Source organism: Vipera berus (assembly GCF_964194415.1).
Source record: "Vipera berus genome assembly, chromosome: 2".
Taxonomy (NCBI): Eukaryota; Metazoa; Chordata; class Lepidosauria; order Squamata; family Viperidae; genus Vipera; species Vipera berus.
In genome coordinates, this window is record NC_138203.1 from 272,793,423 (window position 1) to 272,812,319 (window position 18,897).

An 18,897-nucleotide genomic window follows, 5' to 3' on the forward strand; every position below is an offset into this window, starting at 1 on the left:
TTTGAAGATCTCTGCTCAACAAGGAGCCAGAACGAGAGATATACGCTTCCTAGAGAGGGTCACGTAAAATGAGAGTGAATTTCCGGTATCATGGAATGTCTACGCCGGTGCTCTTTTTCCGAGGGGGGCGGGGTTCGCTGAAAGGTGGGGCTCTGCTTCGCCTCTGGATCCAGCGCAGGACGGACGGATCCGGGGTTGAACGTCGGAAGGCGCCTGTTAGCCCCTTTTCCCACTGACCCCTTTCCTTGTAAAACGAGAGCTTCCTGAGTGTAGACGCCTCCGTCAGAGGCAGAGACTGAGGCAGGATGGAAATCCGGGAGGGCGACGGGAGAGGAAGGCAGGTTGGATCCGGGGCTGGGAACGAGGGGAAGCCTCGCCCTCTGCCTCGCCCTGGAGGTCGTCAGGATGGCTGGAGCAGAGAGCTTCCTCTCCTCTGTGCTCCCTTCCTTTACACTCTCTAGGCGTAAAGCGTTTCTCCCGCTGGATCGTTTGTCGGGTTCCTAGAGCAGAAGTGAGCCTAGAGGACCGAGGGTTTCGGTTTAACAGAGCTGGCACCAATCCCCTCTTTTTTCATGTCTTTGTTTAAATACTCTGGAAATCGTGAAAGTTCATCTTGGAGAAAATCTTACCTATCTGATTAATCAATACTCATTTGATGGCCCGTAATCAATTTATCAAGAATTTGTATAACTAAAGATCAAGAATAAGCTAAACAAAATTCTTAATTTCATATGATAACTAAACAGATTTCTCATAGTAGCAATTTGCATATATTTTATACAGGAATTATACTTTTCTCCTTGTTGAATTTATAATATGAAAGTATTATTTACCATCCAAAGTTCTTTGAATACCGGACTGTTGTTTTCAGTTTATGTCCTTTGCTGAAACAGGGCTTTTCAACCTTTCCGCTCACTGTACCACTTCTAGGATATGGCAACATTCGAGTACAACCAGTCGCCTAGCAAGGTGTCAAAAACTTAATGACCCCCCAAAAAAGGGAAAAAGTGATGAAGGACAAGTAGTCCTTGACTTACAACAGTTTGCTTAGTGACTGTTCAAAGTTACAATGGCACTGAAAAAAGTGCCCTCCACGCCACAGCCGAGCAAGACACCAGCCTGCCCGCCCAGCAGCGCTCTTCCTCCTGTCCGAGGTTTTCATTGTTGTGAGCATTTCTGTTGAGGATTGGCAGCGGGGGTGGGGCGGGGGGGGGGTGTTTGGTTTTTATTCCCCTCCCCCTCTGCTGGGTGGTTGCAGCAGGTTTTGGTCACTTCACATGACCCTGGGACACTGTGACCGTAATAAATATCAATCAGTTGCCAAGCATCTGAATGTAAATCACACGACCCTGGAGATGCTGCAACATTCCAGCTGATCGGCGCTTCTTCTGGACTCAGCAGAAGCTGCGGGATCAGCACCAAGCTCCAGCTGGAGCCTGGCGCTGATCCTGGCGCTTCCGCTGAGCCCTGACAACCCTGCAGCTCCAACCGTCTCGCTCAGGCTTGTGCAGTGGTGCCACCAGCTGAGTTCATTCCCCTCCTTTGCTACCACTTTCCTAGGATGGTTGCATATCACCTGCCAGGTGCCAATGTACTACAGGTGGTACCCGTATCACTGGTTGAAAAGCCCTGTGCTAAAAGACAAGTGAACTCAGAATAAAGAGTAGCAAAGTTGGTTCTTAAATACCCCCACCCCCAAATTTAAACATTTGTTATAGGGCGCTTTTTCCTTTCTGGTCAAATATTACTGGTAGTTTGTAAATGGGGAACAAGAACTGCTTACTTCCAATCCTAAGTCAGCTCTTTGTGGTTCCAGTGGGCTTTGGCTGAGCAGTGGCTGGGAAGAGGGAAGCCCCCTGCTAAATCATGCATTTGTACTTTGACGATTCCTCTGCCATGAATTTTTATTTTTCTTATTTTGGAGGTATTGCAATTTTGTTGCTGTATAGATTGGTATTTTTTATTGCTTTTAACATTGTAAGTAGGCCAGAGTTCCGTGGTGAGACAGTTGTAAAACAATTAATAATAATTTAATTAACTCATTGGAGAATGGCTTATACGGAGTCTTTCTGCATAAATACCTTGCCACCTAAATTTCTGTACATGTGTTTCTGCTCTAGTGAGCTCCTATGTGCTTAATTTCACTCAATCTTTCATCCAAACTAAGCAACAAGCTGTAAAATATAATTTCAAGTTTTGTTAACTTAAACTTCCTCTTTCTTTAGCATCTAGTGACGTGATATTTAACTCCAGGTATTTTACCCTAAGATATAAATTTTGATGTGTTTTTCTGCCATTCTTTAAATGCTACATGAGTTGTGAGAACAGGTTTTGTCTGGAACAAAAATAACATTCAAGGATAAATGTCATCTTAATCATAGAAATTGTCCCCAACAATTGTAGTTTTTCTCTCTTTAACATATCTTTATCAACTTCAACCCATAGCTTAACATAATTATTTTGAAACAATATACAATTTATATTTTTCAGATTAACACCCAATTATTTTTCTTTTTATTCAGTTTCAAAACCTGATTTTTTTATCAATTGTTTCATCTTCTACATATTTTATTATTAGTGTTATAGTCCCATTGTCCATTAATATAACTTAGTTTCAAAACTATTTTCATTCTTATTTTGTTGGGTACAATGATTATCCTGCTGATCAATTGTCCCTATCCTTTGGCAGAATATTGTATTTTTTTTCCTGTTCTTGCCATCTGACAAAACACTCCCACATTACATCTCCTTTTCCTTTTCAGATGATAAAATGCAGGCTGAAGAAGGCTCAGATCCTTGGAATCCAAAATTCATTTAGCCAGCCTAGTCCAGGAGTTGCCCCTAGAAATACCTTTTGATGGGGGACATTTTCAGCCAGTCTCTTTGAGAGCAAAAGAGAAGCATGCTGAGTAGCCCAGTGTTCAATAGGCCGGCTGAAAAAGGTTAGTTTGAATTTTGGAGTGGACCTTTTTCAGTCAGGCCCCAGAAATCAGTCCTTCCTTGCAGGCTTCTTTATTGACTTTCGGTAAAGTCTGCAGAGAAGTTGCAAATATTAGTGATCATAGGGCACTTGGCAACAGGCGGGAAAGCACTAGAGATACCGTAAGTATATGCAACCTAATATAATAATGCATTCTACTGTAAAACGTGGCTTCCTGACATTTGTACTCGATATAACCAAAAACCTCGAGGGGGCTTGTTCAGTTTCTAACATTAACCTCCGTTTTGAAATATACAAACTAAGCTCTTATCTGATCCACCTACACACATTCATCTTTTATTTAATAACTTTTGTAATCTTTTGTCTATTCTTTGCACTAATTCGCAGCCTTGTAATATGAATATGGTTGCTTCCTTCTTTTTGCCTAAAATATTTGCCTGCCTAGAAGAAAAATAACTTTCTAATACCTGGTTAGGTTAAATTTTCTCTCCATGAAAAAGAGCATTTATTTGTGGTTATTAAGTACTTAGGTTATGATACAAAATTTCTAAAATGATCACAGAAATGGGATGCTCCAATTGAGATATGGGCAGGTTTGTGACTGCGTTTTCTTTGTGTGCTTCTTTCAGAAGGTATATTTGTACCTCTGTCTCTTTCTTCCTATCTTTTGGAAGGGCTATTGTTGGGTACATAAATCGTCTTGGATTCAGGGTTGGGGTCTGCATTCCTGGTCTGGGAATCCTGACTGGAAGGACATTTTGTCAGCCATTCAAGATAGTCTAGAGAAGTATGAATACTAGTGCGTATGAATCTACTGCGAGGGCACAATACAAAATCCTGCAACTCTGGAAGTATTTTTTCCATCCTCTCCTTTTACTCTTTGAAAAATTAGGGAGTTTCTCTTGCAATTCTTCCAATGCCCCATTATCCTCACAATCTCCTTGTGGGAACTAGGTTCTTTTAGATAATAGTTGTTCAGCCAAAGGCTTTCCCCACATCTCCCAAAGTTTCTCATTCTCCCATTACCCCAGCCCTATCTATGTTCTCCAGAAGTCTTTTCCATCGTTTGTTTGTAAAGAAGAGAAACAAAGGCATGTGAGACTGTTGAATAAGGTTTGTTATATTTTCAAATAGTTAGAATAAGAGCGGAAAGGAGTCAATTAATTCCTGTATTAAGAGGAAAGAAAGGGAGAGATGAATGAATGAATACCTGGCCTCTCCCTTAAAATCTTGAGCTTCTTACATCCCTGAGGAGGGTGGGAGGTTGAAATAGGCTTCAATTTCTTTTTCCTCCTATGAATTATTTCTGAGTGGAAACAAACATTTGCCTAAACAAGAAATAAATCATCCTATAACTAAGGTCACTGATCTTCCTTCAGCAATTTTGATATTCGATGCTTATAGCTTTTCTCCTGTGTGACCACTTGGATGGTAGATAATATTCCAGTTCAAACCAGAGATTTTTTTTCACTTTCCATTGTTTAATAAACTTCCTATAATATCTACATCCTTGGATAAATAATAAGTTGACTGTTGCAAATAAAGCTCAATGCATGGATTCATTTGTTTTTTCCTGTAGATCAGCGCCTGGTCAGCCTGGGCCAGGCCAAGGCACCGTGGGCTAGTCCTTCACCATTTCCAGGGCAGCTCCGGGAGCCGAACATAACCACGCAGCAGGCCAGATATTGCCCACAGGCCTTGTGTTTGACATGTCTGCTGAACAGGAAGTCCTCGACTTATAAGTTTGTTTAGTGACCTTTCAAAGTTACAACGGCACTGAAAAAAGTGACTTATGACAATTTTCACACTTAACAACCATTGCAACATCCTGAGGATCATGTGATCAAAATCCAGATGCTTGGCAACTGGTTTATATTCAGGACTGTTGCTTGTGCCCCAAGATCATGTGATCCTCTTTTGTGATGTTGTGACAAGCAAAGTCAATGAGGAAGCCAGATTCACTTAACAACCAGATTACTAACTTATCAACTGCAGTTATTCACTTAAAAACATAGGCAAGAAATGCAGTAAAATGGGGCAAAATTCACTTAACAAATGTCTCACTTAACAAGAGAAATTTTGGGCTCAGTTGTGGTTCTAAATCGAGGACTACCTGTAGTCATAAAAGGCATTTACCCCCTCCCCCTAAACTCAATGCATTCATGCGCTGGTTACCCTGTGAATACTTTGGTGGCCAGTATTGCCACTTTCCTCAGCAACGCTCTTTCTGTTCCCCATGGGTTTATATGCTCTTTATGAGGAGACAGCGGTCTTCAAAGTCTGCCCTTTAATGACTTCTGGACTTCCTCAGCCAGGCACGTTTGAAGACCCCTGCTCACCAAGAAGCCAGAACAAGAGATATGTGCTTCCTAGAGGAAGCAGAAATACCAGCCTATCACCTGCATTCCCCTATTATCCATTTTTGCTCCTTTCTTTGTAGTTTTGTGTGTTTGTGTATACACGTTATCCTCTTCAAAAGGGGACTATATTTAAAGATACAAAGGTGCCTTCCCCAAGGAGACATCTTGGAGTTGCCTTTGGAGACATCGAGAACAGGCAGATCTCTTAGATAGGAATAGCGATGGTAAGTCTGCTGCAGGTGTCCTTTTCCCACTGGCTGTTCAATGACCATTTCTGCATCTAGATTATTCCAGCTAGAAAAGGACAGCAAGCATTGTACAATCTGGAAAGTTCTTGAGCTTTGCTGAAGAAGGCTCAGATCCTTGGAATCCAAAGTTCATTTAGTCAGCCTAGTCCAGGAGTTGCCCCTAGAAACACCTTTTGATGGGGGACATTTTCAGCCAGTCTCTCTGAAAGCAAAAGAGAAGCATGCTGAGTAGCCCAGTGTTCAATAGGCCGGTTGAAAAAGGTTAGTTTGGATTTTGGAGTGGACCTTTTTCAGTCAGGCCCCACAAATCACTCCTTCCTTGCAGGATTCTTCATTGACTTTCAGTAAAGTCTGCTGAGAAGTTGCAATTAATCACATGATTATAGGGCACTTGGGAACAGGCAGGAAAGCACTAGAGACACTGTAAGTACATTCAACCTAATATAAATGAATTCTACTGTCAAACATGGCTTCCTGACGTCTGTACTCGATGTAACCAAAAACCTGTTGCTGTGTCCCAAGATCATGTGATTTCCTTTTGTGATGTTCTGACAAGCAAAGTCAATGGGGAATCCAGGTTCAGTTAACAACCAGATTACTAACATCAACTGCAGTTACTCACTTAACAACATAGTCAAGAAATGCAGTAAAATGGGGCAAAATTCACTTAACAAAGGTCTCAATGAGAAATTTTGAGCTAAATTGTGGTTGTAAATCGAGAACTACCTGTAGTCATTAAAGGCTTTCCCCCCCCCCCAAACTGAATACATTTGTGGGCTGGTTCTCCTCTAGATACTTTGGTGGCCAATATCGCCTCTCTCCTCAGCAAGGCTCTTTCTACCCTCCATAGACTTATATGCTCTTTATGAGAATTGTGTTTTCCAAGTAAAACTATTTCCACACACTGTGCATTAATGCGGTCTATCCCCAGTGTGGATCCCTTCATGACAATTGAGATGAGCTTTCCAGTATAGCTTTTTCCAGTCTATGCACTTATATGGTCACTTCCCATTGTGAATCCTTTGGTGGTAATTAAGATGACTGTTGCTTATGAAGCTCTTTCCACATTCCGTGCATTTATATGGTCTGTCCCCAGTATGGATCATTTCGTGACGATTAAGATCTTTCCGGGTAAAGGTCATTCCACATTTCATGCATTTATACGGTCTGTCCCCAGTGTGGATCCTTTTGTGGCGATTAAGATTTCCTTTCCAGGTAAAGATCTTTCCACACTTATACGGTCTCTCCCCTGTATGGATCCTGTCATGAAGAGTAAGATTTCCTTTCTGGGTAAAGGATCTTTCCACATTCCATGACTTTGGAGGTCATCTAGTCCAACCCCCTGCTCAGGCAGGAAACCCTATACCATTTCAGACAATTGGCCGTCTAGTGTCTTCCTACAAACTTCCATTGTTGGAGCATTCAGACCTTCTGGAGGCAGGTTGTTCCATTGGTTTATTGTTCAAACTGTCAGCAAGTTTCTCCTTAGTTCTAGGTTGCATCTCTCTTTGATTAGTTTCCATCTGTTGCTTCTCCCACCCTCAGGTGCTTTGGAGAATAGCTTGACTCTTTGAGGCAACCCCTGAGATATTGGAACACTGCTATCATGTCACCCCTCGCCCTTCTCTTCATTAAACTAGACAAATACAATTCCAGCAACCATTCCCTATATGTTTTACCCTTCAGGTCCCTAATCATCTTTGTTGCTCTTCTCTACTCTTTCTAGACTCTCAACATCGTTTTTACATCGTGGCGAGCAAAACTGGATGCAGTATTCCAAGTGTGGTCTTACTAAGGCAGGGGTGTCAAACTCAATTTCATTGAGGGCCACATCAGCATTATGGTTGCCCGGGGGCGGGGCAGGAGGGTGTGGCCAGGTAGGCATGGCCAGGTGGGCGTGGCCAGCTCAATGCTGCTCACTCAGTGCAGCTGACTCTTAGCTTCTATGTTTGCTAACTTAATGTTTTGTAGCATCATACCAGCAAAGTTTTGATTTTAATTTAATTTTCATGAATAAAATACTGTCCGGATTCATACACTCTGGGAACTGATGGATTATTTAAAACATGAAGTACCAAATGAGCAATTAGCTGCATGTAGACCATCAGACTACTTCATAAATCATGGTTCAAAAATCCGAATGATTAAAGACCTTAAGAAATATCATTATGTCTAAACACATTATACAGATCCTGCCTCTAGTGTCCCACAATAAACCTTAAAAGTAGGCCTTTAATTCTAAGTTAAAGTGGTGACTTTGTCAATTGCAGATAGTCCTCGACTTACACCACTTCATTTTGTGACTGTTCAAAGTTGCAATGGCACTGAAAAACCTAAGAATGTTTTTCACACTTATGACCATCACAGTATCCCTATACCCATATGATCAAAATTCGCATAGGTGGCAACCGGCTCATATTTAGGAGAGTTGCAGCGTCCCAGGGTCACATAATCACCTTTTGCAACCTTCTGACAGGCAAACTCAATGGGGAAGCCATTCACTTAACAACTGTGTTACTAATTTAACCACTTTAACAATTGTGGAAAAAAGGTCGTAAAATGGAGCAAAACTCACTTAACAATGGTCTCACGTAGCAACAGAAATTTTGGGCTCAAAGTCAAAGACGACCTATATTGGCAAAATAACTTCAGTTTTACACAGAAAAAACCCAGATGCATAAAGGTAGGTCATGTTTGGACTATCTTATGGGTTGTTCAACCATCACAGAAGTCTCTATACTGGGATCTACTCTTCAAATCTATGCAAGTTACCTCTTGCAGGATCTGGGCCGGGCCAGCTGGGCGCCTCTGCTTGCCCACTTTCTTGCCCTCGGCAGCGCCTGGCCCAGGAGCCAGAGTGGCTCCAGTGCTGGGGGCGCGTCTCGGCCAGGGCGTTGCAGGATTGGGCCTTGTGTTTGACATGTCTGTACTAAGGCATTGTAAAGTGGTATTAGTACTTCATGTGATCTTGATTCTATCCTTCTGTTAATGAAGCCTAGCAGTGTGTTGGGTTTTTTTGCAGCTGTAGCGCACTGCTGGGTCATATTTAAATGGATCATCCACGACACGGGTGTCAAACCGCTGGCCGGACACATCACAAGGAAACCGCGCCCACCCCATGGCTGGCAATGGGGAAAAAGCTCCGATATGTTACACAACGTCAAGTGACGTCACGAGTTTGATATGTCTGGTCCACTAGGAGTCAGAGATTCCTTTGACAGTTATTACTATTGAGCAAGATACCACCTATAATATACCAGTGCATTTGGTTTTTCTTGCCTAAATGTACAACCTTATTTTCACCACTGAATTTTGTTTTTTTTTAAAATCACATTTATATCCTGCCCTTCTCCGAAGACTCAGAGCGGCTTACAATCTAAAGCACAAATCAATGCGCTTAGCAATTTTGTTTTGTTAGATAGTGCCCAATGTTCAAGTCTGTCAAGATCCTTCTGTATCTTAAGCCTATCTTCTGAAGAGCACTGGGCCTAGAACACAGCCCTGGCGCACGCCACTACACACTTCCCTCCATATAGATGCAGTTCCATTGAAGACCACACACTGAGTAAGGACCACACACTCTTTTTTATTGCTTTTAACTTTGTAAGCACGGAGCCCCCTTGTGGCGAGACAGGCAGCAAATAAAAATAGTAAATATTTTGATGTTTTTCTGCCATTCTTTAAATTAGTGCTTTTCAACCTGTTGTAGTTTTACCACTGGTGGTACTTTGGCAGTGGGTAGGTACAACACATACGGTGGGTTGAAAAGCAGTGTAAAAAAGGGGGGGGAACTGGAAAAGTGTGCCGGGGGATGAGCTGAACTGGTGGCACACCACATAGGCCTGTGAGAGTGTCAGCTGGAGCTACAGTGTTGCCAGGGCACTGCTGAGCGCTCAGGATCACCAGTGGGGCTCCACTTGATTGGCCCTTGTGGAAGTTGCCTCAGGGAAAAAGACTCACCAAAGAGAAGAGGAGGGGGGAGAGGAGAGGATACAAAGGGACATTTTGGAGCGAAAGAGAGAGAAAAAAAACCCAATGGGGAAAGAGAATGGGACACAGAAAGAGAGACGGAGAAGAGGAGAAGCTTCTTTAAGACAAGGAGAGGGAGAGAAGGGGATAGAACAGTGCAAAGATTAATGGCAGAAAAAGAAGCACAAATTTTGTATTTAAAGTGTGGTAAGTGGGTGTGTAGACAGTCTTCAACTTACAACCAGAATTGAGCCCAAAATTGATGTTGCTAATGGAGAAATTTGTTAAATGAGTTTTGTCCCATTTTATGACTTTACGTGCCCCATTTGTTAGGTGAATAACTGAAATTGTTAAATTAGTAACACATCAAGAATATGCAGGTCCCTTACTTAGGAATAGAAATTGTAACTCTTCTCTGGATGTCCTTTTCCCACTGACTGTTCAGTGATCATTTCTGCATCCAGATTACTCCAGTTGGAAAATAACAAGCATGAAACACTGGAATGTTATTCAGTTTTTGAGCTGGAGGGGGTTGCAGCTTATAGTCCTTTGCAGCATGACAGCTCTCCTTTCCCTTTACAGAGGATAAAATGCAGTCTGAAGAAGGCTCAGATCCTTGGAATCCAAAGTTCATTTAGCCAGCCTAGTCCAGGAGTTGCCCCTAGAACACCTTTTGATGGGGGACATTTTCAGCCAGTCTCTTTGAGAGCAAAAGAGAAGCATGCTGAGTAGCCCAGTGCTACTTTTGCTAATGAAGCTCTTTCCACATTCCGTGCATTTCTACGGCTTGTCCCCAGTGTGGATCCTTTCGTGACCTTTTAGCTGATGTTTCTGAGTAAAGGTCTTTCCACATTCCATGCATTTATATGGTCTCTCCCCTGTGTGGATCCTCTCATGAAGAATAAGAGATCCTTTCTGGGTAAAGGTCTTTCCACATTCCATGCATTTATACGGTCTCTCCCCTGTGTGGACCCTCTCATGAAGTTTAAGATGCGCTTTCCAGGTAAAGGTCTTTCCACATTCCATGCATTTATGCGGTCTCTCCCCAGCGTGCATCCCTTCGTGATATTTAAGCTGATTTTTCTGGGTAAAGGTCTTTCCACATTCCATGCATTTATACGGTCTCTCCCCTGTGTGGATCCTCTCATGAAGATTAAGATGTCCTTTCCAGGTAAAGGTTTTTCCACATTCCATGCATTTATATGGTCTCTCCCCAGTGTGGATCCTCTCATGAATATTAAAATGTCCTTTCTGGGCAAAGCTCTTTCCACATTCCATGCATTTATACGGTCTCTCCCCAGTGTGGATCCTCTCATGAAGTTTAAGATGTCCTTTCCGGGCAAAGGTCTTTCCACATTCCATGCATTTATACGGTCTCTCCCGTGTGTGGATCGTTTCATGACATTTAAGAAGTTTTATCCGGGTAAAGGTCTTTCCACATTCCATGCATTTATATGGTCGCTCCCGAGTGTGGATCCTCTGATGAAGAATAAGAGGTCCTTTCTGGGTAAAGATCTTTCCACATTCCATGCATTTATACAGTCTGTCCCCAGTGTGGATCCCTTCATGACATTTAAGCTGATGTTTCTGGGTAAAGGTCTTTCCACATTCCATGCATTTATATGGTCGCTCCCCAGTGTGGATCCTCTCATGAGGTTTAAGAGATCCTTTCTGGGTAAAGGTCTTCCCACATTCCATGCATTTATACGGTCTCTCCCCTGTGTGGATCCTTTCATGACATTTAAGATATTCTTTCCGGGCAAAGCTCTTTCCACATTCCATGCATTTATACGGTCTCTCCCCTGTGTGGATCTTCTCATGAAGATTAAGATCTCCTTTCCGGGTAAAGCTCTTTCCACATTCCATGCATTTATATGGTCGCTCCCTAGTGTGGATCCTTTGGTGTTGATTAAGATGACTTTTGTTACTTAAACTCTTTTCATATTCCACGCATTTATACGGTCTGTCCCCAGAGTGGATCCTTTTGTGACGATTAAGATCTTTTCTCTGGGTAAAGGTCTTTCCACATTCCATGCATTTATATGGTCTCTCCCCAGTATGGATCCTCTCATGAAGATTAAAGTGTCCCTTCTGGATAAAGGTCTTTCCACATTCCAGGCATTTATACGTTCGCTCTCCAGTGTGGATCCTTTGGTGGTAAATAAGATGACTTTTGTTACTGAAACTCTTTCCACGTTTAATGCAGCGTTTCCTCTTCCTGCTCAAACTGCAGTCTCCCCCAGTTTTTACAGAGGTTTTTGGTGTCTTTGATGAAGTGGAAGTGAAGGAGTTATTCTCCATAGTTTTCAGAGGCATGCATGTTCTTTTTAGTCTGATTTCTGCCATAGTTATGTAATTCGAATTCAAGGTTTCTCTTTTTCTATATTTTTCTTTTCTCATTTGTTTCTGATCTTCCTTGGATAGGAAGCCACAAATACCAAGAAAAGTGGGTGGCTTCTTCCTTCCATTTTGTGGCTGTTTTCTCCTTAGCATTTTGGTGTCCCTCTGATGGCGAAGGATCACTTTTATTTTATTCTTCTCTATTTCGAGTAGATTTAACCTTCCCTCCTTGTCGTTCTCATTCAGAGACACATCATCTGCATGGGGGGGGGGGAATGAAAAATAATATTCTGATTAAAATGTAGAAGGCTCCCACTCAAAAATATGCCAATCTGCGTTCCAAGTTTAATACAATCCATTTGGCTAGCCATCTAGAACACAGATTAAAGCTTTCGTGTTGAATCAGTCAATCTAGAATCTTTCTTAATTCTATGGTGAATGTTTCTGCCACGACCTTATAGCGAATTGAACTGTGTGCCCTTACCAAGAGCAGCCATATTGACGGAAACCTCCTGCATGACTTGTACATACAAGGCCTTCTGCCCAGAATCTAGCAGCCTCCATTCCTCATCTGTGAAATCCACAATCACCTCCTCAAAGGGATTAGTGTTCTAGAAAGAGAAAAATGTAGACAATCCCAGGAAACAGTTGAAAGTTCTCTCTCTCAATGCACACAAGGGAAAACACAGAGTTGCAAGAGCCAAATGAACATTCAGGACGGATTCATGTCATCTTGTCCACATAGTCCATGGGGCTGGGAAGTTGCACCTTAAAAATCATGGCTTAGCTGCTTCCAGGTTGCCAAATGTAGGTGGACACTGTGTTCATGTCCACATACAGTAGACTCAGCTTTTGGTATTAAACACAGCTCCTGAATGGATGGAGCTGGAACGCTACTATTCTCAGAAGAAACCTGCACTTACCTGGCAAGGTGGCCAGAATTGGGTCCTCCTGTAAATCACCTCTTGAATAGAGCTGGATCGATCTACTCTGCCCCAGAGCTCTGTTGAAATCTCCCCTGTGAACGGCTCCTGCATTTGAAGAACAGCCTGATTCATAATCCATTTTCAGAGGACAATATCTATGATAGTTCACATTCCTTACATTTTGCTTTCCCCAAATGAAATCAGAGACACTTCAGGGACTCTGTATGTGACTTATATTTCTGAGTAAATGGGAGTTAAAACAGCAGGCTGTGTTTTTAAGTAGATAAACTGTAAGGGTGTGTTAATCAGTTTGTTTCTCTTACTATTGTGGTATTCTAGGGGTATCAGAGGCCATTCACATAATCCAGTTCCTTCCCCTTATCTAGATTCAGATAGCACAGATCAGAACCTAAACACTGATTATTATGACATATATGTATAACAGCACAAGGATACAGAGATGTAAAGGGATGAATTAATTTAGGAAAAAAATGAAATTAGTTATCAAAATATTTGATAATATAGTTTTAATAAAGGCTACAGAGTCATATTTCTAATCCCTTTGTTTTCTTGCAGAAGTGATTAGATTTTTGATCATTCCACCCCCCATGGAGCTCCCGGGATGAAGCCCCCCCCCCTCCTCACCTGCCCCTTTCCCGGCTCTTCCCGCTGGGCTTGGCTGAGGAGGAAGCCTTCGGCCAGGGCCACCGCCTGCGAACAGCTCTCGGCTCCGCACTCCCTCACCCAGCTCGCCATCTCCGCGGGCAGCAGGGCCAGCAGCTGCTCCAGCACCACCAGGTCCAGCATCTCCCCTTTGCTGCTCCTCTCCGGCCGCAGCCACTGGCGGCACAGGCGGTGAAGGCGGCTGCAAAGCTCCCGGGGCGTCTCGGCCTCCTGGCGGCAGCCGTCGAGACCGCGGAAGCGCCGGCGGTGGATCTCTGGGCTGAGGGCGGCCTCCATCCTTGGGGATCCCGTCGGGTCTCCTGCTCGAGGGCAGCCAAAAGAAGCCCGAGGCAGTCCCAAATGTCCCTCAGCCCCTCCGCAGCCCCTTCTCCGGTGTGCAGGAGGGAAGAAATGGCTCTCCGCTCACTCGGGCTTTACCCGCCTGAGGAAACAGCGGTCTTCAAAGTTGGCCCTTTAATGACTTCTGGACTTCAACTCCCAGAATTCCTCAGCCAGGCACGTTTGAAGACCCCTGCTCAACAAGAAGCCAGAACGAGAGATATGTGCTTCCTAGAGGGGACCTGATAGAAGAGAATGAAAGGGGACCTTCCTTTTCCGGCCTCCCGGAATCTCTACGTCGCTGCCCTTCTTCCGAGGGGGGCGGGGTTCGCCGAAAGGAGGGCGGCGGAAACGGAGGCTGGGGCGGCGATGCCTGCAAAGGGCGGGGAAGGACTGATGATCTCGGCGTCGCCCCTCTTCATCGGCAGCTTGCTGCTGCCCGGGTCCTGCGCTTTGCAGGAAAGTTGGGGAGCCTCCGCTGAAAGTTGGGGCTCTCCTTGGTCTCTGGCTCCAGCGCAGGACGAACGGAACAATCTGTGAAAAGCTTGAAAAGCCCTGCTTTAACTGTTACATCACTTGAGAGAACAGGTTTTGTCTGCAACAAAAATAATGTTCAAGATAAATCTCTTTTCTTAATCATAGAGATTGTCGCCAACAACTGTAGCTTTTCCCTCTTTATCGTATCTTCAATTTCAACCCATACCTTAACGTAATTATTTTGAAACAACATGAAGTTCGTATTTGTCAGATAAACACCCAAGTATTTTACTGTTTATTCAATCTCAAAACCTGATTTTTTTATCATTTCTCTTTCACCTATTTATTTTGGTAACATCTTGTTTATTAGTGTTATAACCCCATTGGTCATTAATATAACACTTGTTTAAAATTTCAAAATTATTTTTATTTTTCCTCTTGTTATTTTGTGGAGTAGAAAGGTTATCCAGCTGATCAATTGTCCCTGTCCTTTGGTAGAATCCCCTCCCCCCCCCGCGGTTCTTGCCATTTGACAAACACTCCACATTCCTTCGTTCCTGGGTATACTAATTTGGAATACAAAGTTTCTCTTCCCCCCCCCCTCTTCCAATATTTTGTCAACTTCTGGGTATTGCCCATTTTAATGGTGCATTCTGTTTGATATGGATATTGTCATTTTAATTTACATAAATATCCAGATTGCAGTCGTGATTTTTCTCTTAAAATGTACATAAGCCCTGCTCAGCACAACCAGTACCTAATTCTCATCCCATGCTTGAATTTTTCTGCGAATTTCTAATGTTAACTGAAGATAATAAATTCTATTCAAAATATAGTCTGCATTCTATGACATGTTCCTTTCTTGTGATTAAAGGGGCTCTCCTTGGCCTCTGGGTCCAGCGCAGGACGGATGGAACAGAGTAGCCTGGTAGCCCCTTTTGCCACTGACCCCTTTCCTTGTAAAACGAGAGCTTCGTGAGTGCAGCCACCTCCGTCAGATGCAGAGACTGACGCAGGATGGAAATCGGGAAGGTCAACGGGAGGGGAAGGCAGGTTGGATCCCTGGCTGCCAATGAGGGGAAGCCTCGTCTTCTGCCTCGCCCTGGAGGTTGTCAGGATGCCTGGAGCAGAGAGCTTCCTCTCCTCTGTGCTCCCTTCCTGGAGACGAGACTTGCTCTCTAGCTCCCGCTGGTTTGTTTGCCAGGGTGCTAGAGCAGAAGTGAGCCTAGAAGACCGAGGGTTTCAGTTTAACCGAGCTGGCACCGATTCCCTCGTTTTTTATGTCTCTGTTTAAATACTCCTCTGGAAATCGTGAAAGAGTAGATTATCTTGGAGAAACTCTTACCTATCTGATTAATCAATACTCATTTGATGCCCCGTAATCAATTTATCAAGAATTTGTATAACTAAAGATCAAGAATAAGCTAAAGAAAATTCTTAATTTCATATGATAACTAAATAGACTTCTCAGAGTAGCAATTTGCATATATTTTACACAGGAATTATACTTTCCTCCTTTACATGTTGAATTTATAATATAGAAATATTTATTATTTACCATCCAAAGCTCTTTGAAAATCAGACCCTTGCTTTCAGTTTAGGTCCTCTGCTAAAAGACAAGTGAACTCAGAATAAAGAGTAGCAAAGTTGTTTTTTAAATAACCCACCCACAAATTTGTTATGGGCGGCTTTTCCTTTTCTGGTCAAATATTACTGGTCCTTTGTAAATGGGGAACAAGAACCGCTTACTTCCAATATTAACTCTGGCGGTTCCAGTGGGTTTTAGCTGAGGAGTGGCATTTGTAGTTTGATTATTTCTGTGCCATGAATTTTTATTTTTCTTATTTTAGAGGTATTGTAATTTTGTTGCTATATAGATTTTCTATTTTTTATTGCTTTTAACTTTGTAAGTGGGCCAGAGTTCCTTTGATGAGACAGGTGTAAAATAAACAATAATTAACAGTAATAATTTAATCAGCTCATTGGAGAATGGCTTAGACTGAGTATTTGTGCATAAATACCCTTGCCACCTAAATCTGTGTTCATGTGTTTCTTCTCCAGTGATCTCCTTTGTCCTTAACTTCACCCAATCTTTCATCCAAACTAAACAACAAGCTGCAAAATATAATTTCAATTTTGGTTAACTTAAACTTCCTCTTTCTTTAGCATCTAGTGACATGTTATTTTTAACTCCAGGTATTTTACCCTAAGGTATAAATTTTGATATGTTTTTCTGCCATTCTTTAAATGCTACATGAGTTGTGAGAACAGGTTTTGCCTGGAACAAAAATAATATTCAAGGATAAAAGGATATAATCATATAAATTCTCCCCAACAATTGTAGTTTTTCTCTCTTAAACATATCTTTATCAGCTTCAACCCATAGTTTAACATAATTATTTTGAAACAATATACAGTTCATATTTGTCAGTTTAACACCCAAGTATTTTTCTTTTTATTGAATCTCAAAACCTGATTTTTTCATCGTTTGACCCTCTACATTTTTGTTAACATGTTTTCATTAGTGTTTTCATTGCCCATTAATACAATTCTTTTTTAACATTTTTGAAATTATTTTCATTCTCTCTTATTTTGTTGAGTACAATGATTATCCTGCTGATCAATTGTCCCTGTCCTTTGGCAGAATATGGTAATTTTTTTTCGGTTCTTGCCATCTGACAAATATTCCCACATTTCTTGCTTCCTGGATATACTATATTCCCGTACAAAGCTTTTCTCTCCCCGCCGCCTTTAATATTTTCCCTCAGGATATATTTTGTCAGCTTCTGGGTATCGCCCAATTTAGTGGTTCATCCTCTTTGATATGGATGCTGTCATTTTATTTTACATAAATATCCAGATTGCAGTCACAATTTTTCTGTAAAAAAATACATAAGCCCTGCTTAGCCAGTATCTTGCTCTCATCCCATTTCCTGAATTTCTCTACATATTTGCAACGTTAACTAAAATTAATGAATTCTATCCAAAATGTACTGTACTCTGCATTCTATGATGGAATTAATGATAGAGAAAACATTCCTATGAATTTTTTGTTTTTCTTATTGCTGATATCTGTTAGGAAAGGGGGCTGCATGAAATTGCCCCAATTAAATTGCCACTGACACAGAACATTGTTGTAGACTGTAGAGTCCTACCATGACTAATTTAATTTCTCCTTGGGGACATTTAATTCTTCTGGAAGTTTCCGTAATTTGGGGAGAAAATGCGTCCAATCAATCAATCAGAATAGAGTGCCAAGGGACATTGGAGGTCATCTAGTCCAGCCCCCTGTCAAGCAGGAGACTCCTTACTATTTCGTACAAGTAACTGTCAAGGCTCTTCTTAAAAATCTTCAGTGAGGAAGCATCCACAACTTCCAGAGGTAAGCTGTTCCACTGTTCAAATGTCCTCACGAGTAGGACTCAGTCACTCACTTCTGCTTCCCTTGGAGGCAACAATGTCCACACAAATCTTCTGCAATGCGCAGATCACAAGATAAGAGAGTTTGAGGGCTTTGACAGGATTGTCCAGCCTGAGAAACTTTGGCAAGTGTTCTGCTGCTCCTGTAATGTCAGGGGACAGTGGCGGGGAAAGACAGCTTTCAAAGTGGAAACGAGTGGATCCCTCGCCTAAGTTCTTCATCCTTTGCTCTTTCACCGGAAGAGCCTCCATGTGGGATAGTGTTGATATTTGCCTAACTCCAGCTTTGGAGCCTATTAGGTCTGAACATAAGTGATTCATTTATAGGTCTGAGCTGTCCCTTAGCGGGGCACTCCGCCAAATACCAGCTGTGGAAGGAGTTGCCGGTAACAGTGGTTGGGGGCACTTTAAGAGGACTGCAGAAGAACGCAGTGAAAGTTCTGGATCAATGGGACTACTGGGGCTGCACTATAGTTGGGGAGGGGCCAAAGAGAGAAAAGTTTCTGAGATATGCCTGCTGCAGTGGGAATTGGGGGAGGGGCAATTTGCCTGCTAGTGTTTGTGGGGACTCCCTAGTGCCATGCTGGCGAACCTATGGCATGTGTCCCACAGGTGGCACGCAGAGCCCTCTCTGGGCACGAACGCCGTCATCCCAGTCCTAGGCCTTCAGCTGGGTTGTATAAAATCTTTCTGCTTTAGGCCTCCGCCATGTGCAAAAAAAAGTTCAATCAATTAATCAATTTCAACTTCTTGCAGGAAAAAAAAGATCTCACAAGGTTGGAGTTGATTGATTGAACTTTTTAGTCCCCCCCTCAGTCTGCCATTACCACCACAGCTATACCCACCCAAATGGCCATGACCACCAAATCCCCCACTCACCCAGAACCCGAGGATACATAAGTGGGTTTTGGGTTGTAGTTTGGGCACTCGGTCTCTAAAAGGCTCACCATCATTGCCCTAGTCACTCCCATTTTGGTGCAGAAATACCAGCCTATCACCTGCATTCCCCTATTATCCATTTTTGCTCCTTTCTTTGTGGTTTGGTGTGTTTGTGTATACGTGTTATCCTCTTCAAAAGGGGACTATATTTAAAGATAAAAAGGTGTCTTCCCCAAGGATACATCTTGGAGTTGCCTTTGGAGACATCAAGAACAGGCAGATCTCTTACCGGTACATAGGAATAGCGATGGTAAGTCTCCTGCAGATGTCCTTTT

At 42.6% G+C, this 18,897-nt stretch overlaps 1 protein-coding gene across 4 annotated transcripts; it reads right to left on the minus strand.

Moving 5' to 3' along the window:
* Positions 1-3,427: 3,427 nt before the first annotated feature.
* Positions 3,428-13,225, minus strand: LOC308662378 (uncharacterized protein). Of its 4 annotated transcripts, none has more exons than XR_014025177.1 (4): positions 12,782-13,225; positions 12,343-12,469; positions 6,054-12,115; positions 3,428-4,823 (listed from the first exon to the last, which is right to left on the minus strand). XR_014025177.1 is itself a non-coding variant. In XM_081318117.1 (3 exons), exons 1-3 carry the CDS (start codon positions 12,914-12,916, stop codon positions 10,299-10,301), a joined length of 2,079 nt encoding a protein of 692 aa, XP_081174243.1. In that variant the 5' UTR covers positions 12,917-13,225; the 3' UTR covers positions 3,428-10,298. The 4 variants fall into 4 exon arrangements, 2 of the variants coding, with proteins under 2 accessions (XP_081174243.1, XP_081174244.1); XR_014025178.1 differs by lacking the exon at positions 3,428-4,823 and adding an exon at positions 5,736-5,751 and having other exon boundaries at positions 9,908-12,115; XM_081318117.1 differs by having other exon boundaries at positions 3,428-12,115.
* Between the last annotated feature and the right edge of the window lie 5,672 nt (positions 13,226-18,897).